A 14711-nucleotide genomic window follows, 5' to 3' on the forward strand; every position below is an offset into this window, starting at 1 on the left:
TCAGTCAGGATATAAACCTCATCACAGCACAAAGACAGCACTCATTAAAGTAGTAAGTGACCTTCTATTGGCCTCTGATCAGGGTTGTGTAACTATGCTTGTATTACTTGACCTCAGTGCAGCTTTTGACACCACTGATCATAGTATTCTTCTTCACAGAAAATGTAGTAGGAGTTAAGGGTACAATGCGTAAAGGATATAAGAGACTGGATGCTAATTAACTTCCTTCTGCTTAATCCTGATAAGACAGAAGTTCTAGTCATAGGACCGCATACAGCTAGGAGTAAGATTTTAGATCACACTGTAACTTTAGATGGCCTTTCTGCTCCATCTAGTGCAACAGTAAGAGAACTCGTGTGATTATAGATTCTAGTCTTTCATTTGAAGCTCATGTAAATAATATTACCAGGATAGCATTATTTCACCTCAGAAATATTGCCAAATTAACCAAACTTGTTCATGCTTTTATCATCTCTAGGTTGGACTATTGTACTGCTAGTGTCTTAGGATCTGCCACGCCTACTTTGTTTAAAGGATGCAGGCTGCTTGTCAGTACCGCGTATTATGAAAACTACAGCAGGGGGCAGAGCTTTTTCTTACAAAGCTCCAAAGTTATGGAATAGTCTTCCAAATAGTGTTCGGGACTCAGACAGAGTCTCAGTGTTTAAGTCTAGGCTAAAAACCTATTTATTCAGCCAAGCATTTTTGTAAATAGATTAGCCTTAGTTAAAGGAGCAGATGTGAGGGACTCATGGACATAGAGTATTAGGTGAACTGATATGTTTAGATGCTGAATTCCCCACTCCCCCCCATTGGTCACTTAGGTTTCTTGACGGTGAAGTGATTGGTTGCTTTACATCTCAGGAAGCCCTCATGTCTGTGTTTCCTTCTGGCTCTCCCTTTTAGTTATGCTGTTAGTCCTGCCGGAGTCCCTGCTTGAACTCTACATTAAATATACATTCACATTATACATTATGTGACTGTTTCTCTGAGGACTTGACTTGGCTGCAGTTGCTCGATAGTTCAGGACTGGAATTTCCTACAAGTCTACCTGAGCCTCCATAACGAATGGTTATGACTATAACCTCTGTTCCCTGAAGGAGAGAAACGAGGTACAACACATATTGTATGGCATATCACGCCCTCTCGTGTCCTGGCTGAAGCCACCTTTATTTACGCCGTAAAGGCAGGCAAACCTGTGGTGACGCAGGTGTAGCCCCGCCTACACCTATAAACCATCGTTGCACACGGTTGACCCTCAGTTCGATAGCCGCTCTTCGCCGAGTGTAACTATGAGGCAGGGCAGCAATGTGTTGTACCTCGTTCCTCTCCTTCAGGGAACAGAAGTTATAGTCATAACCATTCGTTCCCTTTCAGTCAATTCACTCGGTCCAACACATATTGTATGGGACATATATTCATGCACCGCCGAGAATCTACCAAAGTTAGCCACAAGAACCCTGATAGCTACTCTACTGCATCATGGACCCCGCAGAGAGGACACAATGAGCCACCGAGGGGGCCGTTATATCAAGTCGGTAGAACCGGACAAAAGTGTGTAGTGAGGACCAACTGGCTGCCGCGCAAATATCACCCACGGACATTCCTTTGAACAGCGCCCATGATGTTGCCATAGCTCTCGTTGAATGTGCTTTCACATCCAGAGGCAATGGGACACCCTTACTGCTATAAGCTAGTGTAATAGCCTCCACAATCCAATGGGAAAGCCGCTGTTTAGACAGCACTTTACCCTTTACTGGACTGGCAAAGCAGATAAACAGTTGATCACATAAGCGCATATTTATTGTACGGTCCATGTACACCCGTAGTGCACGTACGGGGCACAAATTATGCAATTTTCCCTGCTCATCAGAAGCAAAAGGAGGAGGACAAAAGCTATAAAGGTCAAAGACCATAGAGCTATAATCATTGGAGACGACCTTCGGTACATAGGCCGCTTTCGGCCGTAGAGTAACCTTTAACCTATTAGCAGCACACTGCGTACAGGATGGATGCACGGACAAAGCGTGGAGATCACCCACTCGTTTAGCAGACGCTAAAGCAAGAAGAAGTGCCGTCTTATATGAAAGAATTTTCATATCTATAGACTCAACTGGCTCAAAAGGAGGACCACAGAGGGCCTCAAGCACTAACAATAAATCCCAAGACTGAACACTGGACCTCGCAGTGGGTCGCAGACGTTGCACTCCTTTTAAAAATCGTACTGCTAGCGGATGAGCCCCTGGTGACACTCCGTCAAAACCAACATGACAGGCTGATATAGCCGCCAAATATACTTTAATAGTAGAGAAGGAAAGGCCTTTCTCTAATAGTTTTTGTAGAAAAGACAAAATTCTCCACCATGGAGCACTGAAATGGAAAAACATTATGTTCTTGACACCATTGCTCAAATGCTCGCCACTTGTAAGGATATAAACCTCTAGTAGACGAGGCCCGAGCACTTTGGATTGTCTCAATCACATTCGGGGGAAGCCCTTTTGCTAACAAATTGGACCTTTCAACAGGTAAGCGTGCCAGTTCCATAGCTCGGGACGCGGGTGCACTACCTCTCCCCCTGCCTGAGACAGAAGGTCCCTGAGGAGAGGAAGTTTCCATGGTTCTGCTGCTAGCAGGCTGACTATCTCTGCATACCACAACTTCGCCGGCCAATGAGGTGCCACCAGGATTAGTGACAGGCCCTGCTGACGTACCCTCTCTGTGACAGGCAGAATCAGTTCTACCGGAGGGAAAGCATACAATAGAGCTGGGGGCCATGAGTGTGCCAGCGCATCGATCCCCAGTGGGGCATTGCGATCTGTTATGGAGAAGAATAGTGGGCAGTGAGCATTCAAAAAGATCCACTGCTGCCCTGCCGAAGCGCTCCCAGATCTGAGCTACCACCCATGGGTGTAACCTCCATTCCCTCATAAGCGGGCCCCCTCTGGATAGAAGGTCCGCCCCCAGATCCAGGTGCCCTGGAATGTGAGTGGCCCTGAGTGACAGAAGATGAACACTGGACCATAGCAATAGAGAATAGTTTCAGCAGAGGAAGTGAACGAGTCCCCCCTTGTCTGTTTATACCACTGTTGTGTTGTCTGTCCTGATCAGAACATGATGGCCTGTCAGAGCCAGACGAAATGTCTCAGGGCTGAAAACACTGCTAACAGCTCCAAATAGTTGATGTGAAGCCTGCGTTGTTCCTGTGACCACGCCCCCCTGACCGCAGAGCCGCCACACAGAGCGCCCCAGCCGCTGAGGGAGGCATCTGTTGACACCACTTTGCGAAACGACACCCTGCCTATCGGAGAGCCCTGACGTAATAGCCTGGGTTCCCTCCAGGGCAGAAGGGCTGACATGCATGACGGTGTCACTGTCAGCCTCTTGTTGAGGTGGCGCGCCGCACATAGGCGGTGAGAGCGCACCCAGCGCTGAAATGCACGCATGTCCAACAGCCCGAAATGCACGCATGTTCAACAGCCCAAGACGCCATCATTCCCATTAGCTGTAAAAACACTTGGAAACGAAGTTTGTGTTGCAACTGAAACAGAGCAAGGCAGCGCTGAAACGCGGCTATTCTGTACTCTGAGAGGCGTGCTCGGCTGGTAACGGAGCATATCTCCAGACCCAGGAATGAACACTGTTGACTCGGAGTCAGTGAGCTTTTCTGCATATTTACTGAGAACCCTAAAGTCTGAATGTAAGACAGAACTAGTGCTATCTGTTTCTTTGCCTGCTCGCTTGAGCTTGCTATTAGCGCCCAGTCGTCTAAATAGGCTAATATGCGAATGCCTTTCTCCCGAAGAGGAGACAGCGCCGCCTCGGCGAACTTCGTAAACGTTCGGGGAGCTAGTGACAGGCCGAACGGCAGGACTAGGTACTTGTAGGCCACGCCCTCGAATGCAAACCTCAGAAACTTTCTGTGGCGCGGAAAGATCGCTATATGAAAGTAAGCATCTGTGAGATCGATCGTAGTGAACCAATCTCCCGGACCTATTGCATTTAGCAGTTGCCTCAGGGTAAGCATTTTGAACTTGTACGTTCTTAGAAACGTGTTCAATATTCTCAGATCCAAAATAGGACGCAGTCCTCCCCCCCTCTTCGGAACGACAAAATACCGGCTGTACCAACCTGAGTTCGCTTCCGAAAGAGGCACCACTTGAATCGCCCCTTTGCTCAGAAGAGAATTTATCTCTTCCCGAAGCACCGCTACGGCGTCGTCCGACACCTCAGTGTTGACTATGGAAGAGAAGCGCGGTGGCTTTATGCGAAACTGTAGTCGGTATCCCATAGCGACTGTGTTTTGCACCCATGTCGAGACTGCGCATGCGCGCCACTCGAGAACGTGAGACGCCAACCGGCCCGCATTGATCTCTAAAAGGGGGCTGCTGCCCCCTGGCGTTCCGCCAGAGTGCAGCCTCATCGATGGCACTGGGCTTTTTTGTTTTGCAACATTGTAAACAGGAAAACTCTTTATTGGTTTTAATAATGCAACATTCACATGGCTTACAAAAGGCACAATTTTTGGGGCAATCAAACTGTAAACATCGAGGGCACTTGCTGTAAGTCCCTGAGAATTTTTTAACACGCCCCAACTGGAGTTCATAACTCGAACATAAACACTTGTGTGTGAGGGGGGGAATTGTGCTTGGGAGACTGTGTTAGGGAAGTGCAGCGCCGTTTGGGACTGATTTCCTGAACATAACATAGCAGCCTCTTGGGCGGCATTGAGAGAGGAGAAACAGTGTCTCCCTGCTGCCAGAGCTCCTCTCCCTTTAAAATCTGAGCTAGGAGGAGTGAGGATTCTTCCTCCTAGTCGCTGAATTCTTTCGGACCCCCGGTGGGGGGCCCATACCCCAGGCCGACTGCCGTGGGTTTTGCCTGGGAGGCTGTTGCTTCACCAGCCGAGAGCTCGAGCTAGCTGCCAGCGGTGGTCTTTTATGAGGTGGCCGCGGAGTGGTCATACTTCGAGCCTGTTTGGGCTTTACCTCTCGTCGCGGAATGATGTCTCGCAACGCTTCGGCCTGTTTCCTTCTGAAGTCAAACTTTGCCTGAATGGCAGAACAAACCCTCAGCAGACAGTGGTTCATCCAAGTAGACGGCCCTGTCTCTATCTGGAATGTCAGAGAGTGTGAGCCATAAATGCCTCTGTGCTACCACTGCGCTCGCCATCCCTCTCCCGAAATGTAGTCTGTCGCGGTCCTGACCTCGTTAAGCAGTGCACAGAACGGGCTCTCCTGAGGCACCAGTGAGCCGAGCTCTGCCAAACACATTGCCTGATATGTTTGAAGCAGCGTAGCGGAGTTGAGCGCACGAGCAGTGCCCGCTTGAGCGCAGTAAATCTTCTCCAGCTGGGCAGAGGAGAATCTACAGTGTTTGGACGGAAGGAGAGTAGGGCCAGACACTCCATGATTATGCGAGGGTGCCAAATAAGCAGCCAAAGATGGCTCCATTGGCGGTGGGCTAACTAGTCCTGCTTTCTCAGCTCTGTCTAATTCCAAATACTGTCCGTAACCGGCCACTGATACACGGGTCGACAGCGGCTTGCTCCACGACGACGTTAACTCGCCGACAAAGTCGGGAAACATGGGCAAGCAGTTTTTACCGGTTGTCGGTTCAGGAGGAAGAAAAAATCTCGCGAACCTTGATGGTTTTTGAGCCGGCTGCAGGGAGGGCCACTACACCTCCAGCTAACGCAGTAGCAGCGGAGCTAATGCAGTAGCGGCGGAGCTCTGAGCAGGCGGCAAAATTTCATGCTTGTCCTCCGAAAAGCCAAGCATCTCTAGGCCGATGTCGAGCACGTCATCATCCTCTAAAGCATGCTGCTCTGTGCCTGGCTGCTGGCCAGCGCTGTAGGAGAGCCCACGGTCCTCCGACCCCTTGAGATACTCCATCTGGTCCGCCCAGCTAAGTTCGGGGACTTCTGACTGAAATTCCTCGTCAGCAGACACAGGCGAAGCTGGGACTGCCAATTCGGAAAGGAAGGGGTCCTGCTGAGCGACTGTATTTCTCCGCAGGGTCCTTTCCACGAACATGACCCGTCTTTCCAGCGTTGAACGCCGGAGCTGGCGACAAAGCGCACATGACTCGGGCTCAGCTAGAGCTCTCCTAGCATGGAGAATCCCCAGACAGACGGGGCACGCTTCGTGCTGGTCCTTCTCATGCAAGGAGAAGCCGCACTCCTGAGGACAGGGGCGAACAGCGGACCTCTTCTTTGCTACATTAGCTTCCATGCTCATGCCAGCTAGCACTGTTAGCACAGCTAAACAGAAGCCAACTAAACTGAGATGTCGCTAATGTTCTGACTGACAGAGAACTTAAAAGTCAGCGCTCCGCGGGTAGATGACTCACCAAAATGAGGCTGTTGTCGCTAACACCAACAAGAGCAGTTAAGCTGATTTTAAGCGCAGTCTTGTAAAGTAAAATGTAGAGTTAACTAGCAGCACCTAGAAAACTCTACGGAAAAGGTGTTCACAGCGAGGTGAAGAGCGTAAGAACTGAGGATCAACCGTGGCGACGATGGTTTATAGGTGTAGGCGGGGCTACACCTACGTCACCACAGGTTTGCCTGCCTTTACGGCGTGAATAAAGGTGGCTTCAGCCAGGACATGAGAGGGCGTGATATCCCATACAATATGTGTTGTACCGAGTGAATTGACTGAAAGGGAACATTAACTGTGCTTCAGCCAGGACATGAGAGGGCGTGATATCCTATACAATATGTGTTGTACCGAGTGAATTGACTGAAAGGGAACATTAACCTGCCAACTAACACACATTTACATTTACATTTAGGCATTTGGCAGAGGGACTATCTGATCATTTTGATTCATACACACTCACATCACCTACAAACTTAAATAATTCTTTTAACTGTTTAAAGCAGCTTTGTAAAATAAAATTTAATTGAAAACTACAGTATCCACACTATCCTGTCCCATACTATGCTATTGTACTCTACTCTACTGTAATACACTTTACTGTACTGTTTAGTACTATATTTTGCTACATTGGATGGTCCGCTGTGTCAACCCCTTGACGGGAGCAGTCGAAAGAAAATCCTTATACCATATCATACTATGTCATACTATCTTATATTGTTCTATTTAATAATAAAACTGTACTATACTGTACAATACCATTGGGTTTGGTCATTTTCAACATTCGGTTATTTTCAGTGGAGTCCACTTGATGTGATGGTTTGTGCTTTTATTAAAAGTAAAATCGTCCAAATCAAAAGCAGCCACCAAAAAATTATTCAAGCCATGTCAAACAAGGGAAATCCTAGATGGCTGAAAAAAACATGTGCTCACCATTTTACCCAGTAACATCCATAGATACTTCCTATATGTTACCTAGCTAAAGATAGCTAAAAATATACTGTAATATACTATATTACTACATTAAATTGCATAAACTACTACAATAACTTGAATTTAACCTAATCTTACATACAATATTTTAAAATCCATAAAGCCACTAAAATAATATAAAATGAGACGATAGATCAAGACAGAGTACATGTGTAAATAAGACAGAGTGTGGGGAAAAGGTGTAGTTGCAGGGAGTAGAGGTAGCGAAGGTAGAGGAGTTTAAATTTACCTTAAAGTTTAAAAGTGTCTAAGACAATGGGGCGTGTGGTAGAGAAGAGATTAGAGTGATGAGAGTGCAGGGAGGGTGGAGTGAGACTAGCGATGTTGTACGATTTGGAGACGTCGTTGCTTACAAAAAGTCAGGAATCAGAGCTGGAGGTGGCAGAGCTGAAGATGCTCCAGTTTACTTTGGGAGATATTGGGAGGACAGTGCAAGTAGGATGGTTTGGGGACAAGGTTAGAGAGGCCAGATTAAAATGGTTTAAACTTGTGCAGAGGAGAGATTAGGGGTAAATAAGGAGGTGATTGTTAGAGATGGAGCTGCCAGGCAGGAGGAGAAGAAAAAGGCCCAAAAGGACGTTTATGGATGTGGTGAGGAAGGAAAATGCAGGAGGTTGGAGTGACAAGACAAGATGTGATAGACAGAGACAAATTTTCCACTGTTGCGACACCTAACTAAAGCAGCCGAAGGAAGATTAGAATTTTAATCTAGATGTGTTAAATTTATAAATTTGTGTTTAATCAGTCCACCCACTTATTAAGTCATCCAGAATATTGAATGTGACTGACAGGTGTTTCTTGAAGCCCTGGTGCACACTGTTGGTGTGATTGTTTAAACAATTAATAGCATTGAATTTCTACTATTAATATGACTCCTGAGTTTTGATTGTGATGACTGCATTTGTTGTGAAAAGGATAAATTAACACAATGACCTGTCTATAGGAGAAAAGCAAGCATTTTACAACTAGCAAAGGGGGAAAAAACTATTAAAATCATTGCACTGCAATAGAACAACCTTGAATGCCCTGAAAAACTAATGCGCCATTGTCGTTCTAACAATCAGTGGACAGATTGACCAGGAATTCAAAAGTCAAAAGTAAATACATGAACCTAATTGTTGCAACACAACAAAAGTTGAAGGTTTTAAATCACTCACCAGACCTTAACCCATCTGAAGGAAGAGATCTTCCAAAACAAGTGTCTACTGAAAAGGCTGCACTACATGCCTGGAAAAGCAACACAAAAGGAGAATGTAGGTCACTGGCTAGATGCAGTTATTGCAATCATTACATGCCATTTATTTAAATTTACTTTTGGGCTACCAGACCGTATACTTTTGGACACTTAAACATCAGGGGGTCTGACACTGAATGTTCCATGTTTTAAGTTGGTAAACACATTTAAAGTAAAATATATGCATGTGAAGGCTAAAATTCTGACCAATTGCGTCATTGATGTTTTGATGTCAAACCCCAATGTTCTCAGTGTACAGAGCAAACAGAGGAATTACGTTTTTCACCGACTGTGTAGATACTGTAAATATAATGGTAGAAGTGTACTACACTAAGTTTGTATTGAAACTGAATGTTTTGGATAAACATCATTTGCCAGCTGTGTAAACAAAGTCCTGCGGAGGCTGTAACCAAGAAATACCCAATATGCAAAAACGTAGAGTTCCATCACATCTGGTTGGGTTTTTCCCAAACTGTGGCCACAAAGTTGGACGCACACAATTGTATAGAATGTCTTTTTCTCCCTTCAGCACAACACCAGCTCCATGAAGACATGGTGTGTTAAGCTTGGAGTGTGAAAACTCAAGTGTGCTGCCCAGATACTGACAGAACTTAACCACATGGAACACCTTTGGGATGAACTGGGACACAGATTGCGCTTCACACCTCCTCGACATCAGACCATCAGTGATCTTTTAGCTGAATAAACACAATCCAAGAAAAACACATTTTAAAATCTAGTGGAAAGACTTCCTAGAAGGCATAATATTAGCCATAAGTTGTGTATATATACACAGTACCGTGTAAATGTCTTACACACAGATTTGATTTACTATAAATTTTGAGTACAAAAGCATTTATTTTTCCAAGCATTACTTTTCTGATCAAAATTAAATTTAGAAAATTAAAATAATATTTAAAATGCTAATTTTGTTATAAAACAATTTACCGTAAATTACTAAAAAGATATGCACTTTACTAAAATTAAACTAAATATTGTCTTTGTATAATGTATTACTGTCTACTGCCCTTTATTTTTAGGAAAGTTGATTTAACATTTTTTGGCATACTTTATTCCATGTATTACATATACGGCATGTATTCACACAACTAACTTTATTCGGTACATTTTTAATACCTGACATTCATGTAGATATGTGGTAGCAAAAAATAAATAAAAAATGTAAAGTCAGGTACATACAGTTCAAGAGCTTTAGTTAATGTTCACATCAAGCATCAGAGTGGGGAAACATCCTCAAACCATAATATAAATATGATATTTTTACACATACAGTAAGAGAAAAAGTATGAAAAAACTTTAATCGTATTCTGCATTATTAGGCACATACTGCCTGCTGTTCTAGTGCACAGACAAAATGTACAGTAGTTTTATATATATTTTTTATATATATATTGTATATAGTTCTAGTACACTCAGTGTGTCTTCAGTTTTAGTGCACTGACGGAAAGTAGATCTAGTACACTAATTGTCTGTAGCTCTAGTCCCCTGACAGCATGTGGTTCTAGTACATTTAGTGTCTATAGTTATGGTGCACTGACTGAAAGTAGGTCTAGTACACTCATTGTGTTTTGCTCTAGTACACTGTCAGCATGTCTCTGTGTATATAATTCTAGTCCACTTAGTGTACAGTATATTGTTCTAGTACACCCAGTGTCTATAGTTCAAATACACTGACTGCAAGTAGGTCTAGTACACTTATTGTTTTCAGCGGTAGTACTCTGACAGTAGGTATAGTACATTGTCTGCAATTCGAGCACAAGTTGGTCTAGTACACTCATTGTCTATAGTTTGAATACAACGTATTATACGTATAGTTCTAAAACATGTAGTTCATAGTTCTAAAAAACTCAATGTTTATAGTTCTAGTGCACTGACTCTTAATAGGTCTATCACAGTACACTCACTGTCGACAGTTCTAATACACTGACAGTAAGTAGGTTTAGTACCCTCATTGTCTTTAGCTCTAGTACACTGACAGCATTTACACTAGTTTTAGTATACTCAATGTTTATAGTACTAGTACACTCAGTGTTCAGTTCTAGTGCACTGACAGCATGTGGTTCTGGTATACTCAGTGTATATAGTTCTAGTACACTCATTGTCTATAGGTATAGTACACTGACAGCAAGTAGGTTTAATACACTCATTGTGTTTAGCTCTAGTCCCTGGACTTCATGTGGTTCTAGTATTCTGTCTATATTGAGTACTCTCACTGTCTATAGTTCTAGTACACTGAAAGCGTGTACAGTCATTCTAGTATACGCAATGTCTATAGTGTTAGTCCATTCAGTGTTTATTGTTCAATTACATTGAAAGCAGGTAGGTCTAGTACACTGACAGCATGTACAGTATTTTTAGTATACTTAGTGTATATAGTTCTAGTACACTCAGTGTTCTCAGTTCTAATACACTGCCAGCATGTGGTTCTGGTATGCTCAGTGTATATAGGTCTAGTACACTCATTGTCTATAGGTCTAGTACACTGAGTAGGATTAGTACACTCATTGTGTTTAGCTCTAGGACACTGACAGCATTTACACTAGTTTTAGTATACTCAATGTTTATAGTTCTAGTACACTCAGTGTTCTCAGTTCCAGTTCACTGACAGCAAGTAGGTCTAGTACACTCATTGTCTCTAGCTCTAGTCCCCTGACTACACGTGGATGTGGATAAATAAAGTGAAGCTCCTGACCTGTAGCAGTATGATTTTATGCAACGTGATTGGCTGATTAGATAACTGCATGTGTACAGGTGTTCCTATCGAAGCGAACAGTGTGTGTGTTTCCCATTCCGAGCACTGTTGTAGAGTGTGGAGAGCGAGTGTGTGTGGCGGCAGGGCGCAGGGCGGTGTTTGGGACAGGGCCGAGCTGGCTGAGCGCCAGGGGCAGGTGCGTCAGCAGGACCGGTTTGGTGAGAAGCAGCAGCGGGGCAGGAGCGGGAAGGGAAGGGAAGGGAAGGGAAGGCGGCGCTGAGTGCTGTGTCCTGGCCGCTAGGAGGATCCTCACTGCAACACAAGGAAGCGATGTCCGAGGAGCCCGCTGCACACTCATAAGATCTCATTCCCACGAAGAGTTTTGTCGGCGCGGCTGTGTTCGGACCGGATGGCCTCTCTGCCGAGCGAACGGAGAGCTTTCGCTCACAAGATTAACAGGTCTGTAGGAGCTCAGCGGTCACACCGCGCTAACAGGCCAACGCAGCGCCTCTCTCCCTCTCTCTCTCTCTCTCTCTCTCCCTCTGTCTCTCCCTCTGTCTCTCCGCGGCTCGGCGCCGCTCGGCTCCCGGGAGCAGCAACAGCCGGAGCAGCCTGGTGTTTATGGCGTGTCCCGGCGGGGCTTCTCACGGACATTAATCAGGTTTAAAGTGTGTGAAAGGTGTCAGAGTAGAGCCAGGCTGCTCCCAGGACTGTGTTATTAGTACCACTGTCCGCCAGTGTGTGTGTGTGTGTGTGTGTGGTGCAGGGTAAAGGTGCGCGTCCACTGGAGTATACCGTGGAGTATAATGGGGTGTGTGTAGTGCAGTAGGTTACATTGGATTATACAGGAGTTTGTTGGAGTAGAGGATGAAGTGTTTTTGATTATAGAGTTTGTTGAAGTTTGTTTGGAAAAGTGTGTGGAGTTCAAGAGAGTATCATACAGAATACAGTCAAGTGCATTGGAGTGTAATGAGCATAGTGGAGTGTATTGGACTAGAGAGGCATGTATCGAAGTGAAGGGTGGTGTGTTTCGGAATAATGGAGTATTGAGTGAAGTAAAGTGGAGTGGAATATAAAGTGAAGTATATTGGAGCAAAGTAGCGTAAAAAGAGTGGCATGTGTTTAGAGTATACAGTAGAGCATATTAGAGTATAGGTAACATATAGAGGGTAGTATAGTAGTGTATACAGTAGAGTTTATTAGAGTATACAGTAGAGTATATAAGAGTATAGGTAGCATATAGAGGGGTACTATAGTAGTGTATAGAGTGTAGTATAGTAGTGTATCTGGTAGAGTTTATTAGCGTATACATTAGAGTTTATTAGAGTATACAGTAGAGTATATTAGCGTATACAGTAGAGTTTATTAGAGTATACAGTAGAGTATGTTAGACTATATCTAGCATTTAGAGTGTAGTATAGTAGTGTATAGAGTGTAGTATAGTAGTGTATAGAGTAGAGTATAGGTAGCATATAGAGTGAAGTATAGTAATGTATACAGTGGAGTTTGTTGGAGTATACAGTAAAGTTTGTTGGAGTATAGGTGTAGTGGAGTATAAAGTGGAGTATAAAGTGGAGTATAGTAGTGTATACAGTAGAGTATGTTAGAGTATAGGTGTAGTAGCGTATAGAGTGTAGTGTATAGCATGTAATATAAGTGTATGAAGTGTAGTATAGTAGTGTATAGTGTGTAATATAATAGTGTATGAAGTGTAGTATAGTAGTGTATAGAGTGTAGTATAGTAGTGTATACAGTAGAGTATGTTAGAGTATAGATGTGGTAGCATATAGAGTAAAGTATAGTAGCATATACACTGAAGTTTGAGTAGACCATGAGGTGTGTTGGAGTATACCGTGGAGTGAGTTGGCATATAGGTGTAGTAGAGTATAGAATGAAGTATCGTAGTGTATAGAGTAGAGTATGTTAGAGTATAAGTTTAGTAGCATATAGAGTAAAGTATAGTAGCGTATGCAGTGGAGTGTGTTGGAGTATACCGTGCAGGGTGTTGAGTATACTGTGGAGGGTGTTGGAGTATACCGTGGGGGGTGAGGGAGTATACCATAGAGTGAATATACAGTGAAGTGTGTTGGAGTATAGGTGTAGTAGAGTATAAAGTGGAGTATAGTAGCATACGTATACTACACTCCACTCAACTACTGTTGTACTGAACTTCAGTAGAGTACAGAGTGGAGTAGAAAGAGGAGTGTATGTTAAAGTGTCTGTGAAGTCGCATGGTCCGAGCTGCCTCACCAGCTACACAGAGTGAAATCTCGGGTAGTACTACTGTTGTACTGAACTTCCTCAACATTCATGCCTGAACGCTGGTCATGATTTTGTTCTCGCTGCGTTGTGTTAACCCGGCTGCCGTTATCTCCACCACACTGCCACCACATCAGGATTTTATTTAGTCACAGTGTCATGATTCGGTTACCGTCGGTCCTGACGCAGAGCAGGGAAGGTCGAGTTCTCCTTTCACATGATCGAGAAGAATTTCTCTTTCATTTTCAGCTCTGATTTCTGTACTGGAATACACTTTCATGTCCTGTACTGCTCTAAACACACACTGAGCAGGACCCAGTGAGTCAGGGATTTTCTCTTCTGAGCCTTTTAGTTTCTCTGTATTGCAGCGGAGCAGGAACCTGATAAGAGATTAAGATCAGTTCTCACATCTTGCAGGTGAAGTCAGCATTCTGACTCAAAAAGAATCTTGCTGACGTCTTGGAATGTGACCTGGAACATCATTCTTGCTTTACGCCTCACCTTTGGCTGAAGTTTGTCCGAGCGGTGTTTTAGATGTTCAGGGTAATCCTAAACCTCAGTAGAATTTTCTTTGTTGCTTTGGTCACTTTGAGTGTGTGTGTGTGTGTGTGTGTGTGTGTTTCCCCTGTGAGACTGAGTTCATTGTTTAAGTGTGGGATTCAGGAAAAGGGTGTGTGATTGTTGCCTTTAGAGGAGGCAAAGTTTCCTATTTCCTCTTTATGTTTAAGGAAATGGATTTCCACTGAACACGCAGCGTCCTGTGTTCTTCTCTAGGCCTCATGTGTTCCTGTGTCTGTTTTTAAGGTTTCAACAACTCAGGGCGATATTAAATATTCATATGAGTGAGGCTGTAAACACCTCCACACACTGCGCCACCACAGCATGTCCGTGGTGTCGTACCTCCTGTGACTCAGCGTCGCTGCTTCACAGCTCCAGGGTGTTCATTCAAATCTTGAGCTCAGGTTACCGTCTGTACGCAGCTTTATCTTCGCGGTTGTTTGGGTTTCCTTCCACTGTTTAGAAACATGAATGTAAATGAATTGGCTTTGCTAATTTACCCTTGGGTGTGAATGTGTGTTTGTGTGTGTGTGTGTGTGTGTGTGTGTGTGTGTGTGTGTGTGTGTGTGTGTGTGTG

At 44.3% G+C, this 14711-nt stretch overlaps 1 protein-coding gene across 10 annotated transcripts in view; it reads left to right on the forward strand.

Moving 5' to 3' along the window:
• The first annotated feature begins 11574 nt into the window (after window positions 1-11574).
• Window positions 11575-14711, forward strand: part of LOC128518839 (dedicator of cytokinesis protein 6-like) — a 56954-nt gene continuing 53817 nt past the window's right edge. For 7 of the 10 annotated variants that reach the window (XM_053492165.1, XM_053492166.1, XM_053492167.1 and 4 more), the window contains exon 1: window positions 11583-11776. In XM_053492165.1, coding sequence (XP_053348140.1) covers window positions 11727-11776 — 50 coding nt within the window. In that variant the 5' untranslated portion in view covers window positions 11583-11726. Of the gene's footprint in view, window positions 11777-14711 lie in introns of all 10 variants that reach the window. The other 3 variants (XM_053492163.1, XM_053492164.1, XM_053492172.1) reach the window with 2 other exon arrangements.

Source organism: Clarias gariepinus, chromosome 3 (assembly GCF_024256425.1).
Source record: "Clarias gariepinus isolate MV-2021 ecotype Netherlands chromosome 3, CGAR_prim_01v2, whole genome shotgun sequence".
NCBI lineage: Eukaryota > Metazoa > Chordata > Actinopteri > Siluriformes > Clariidae > Clarias > Clarias gariepinus.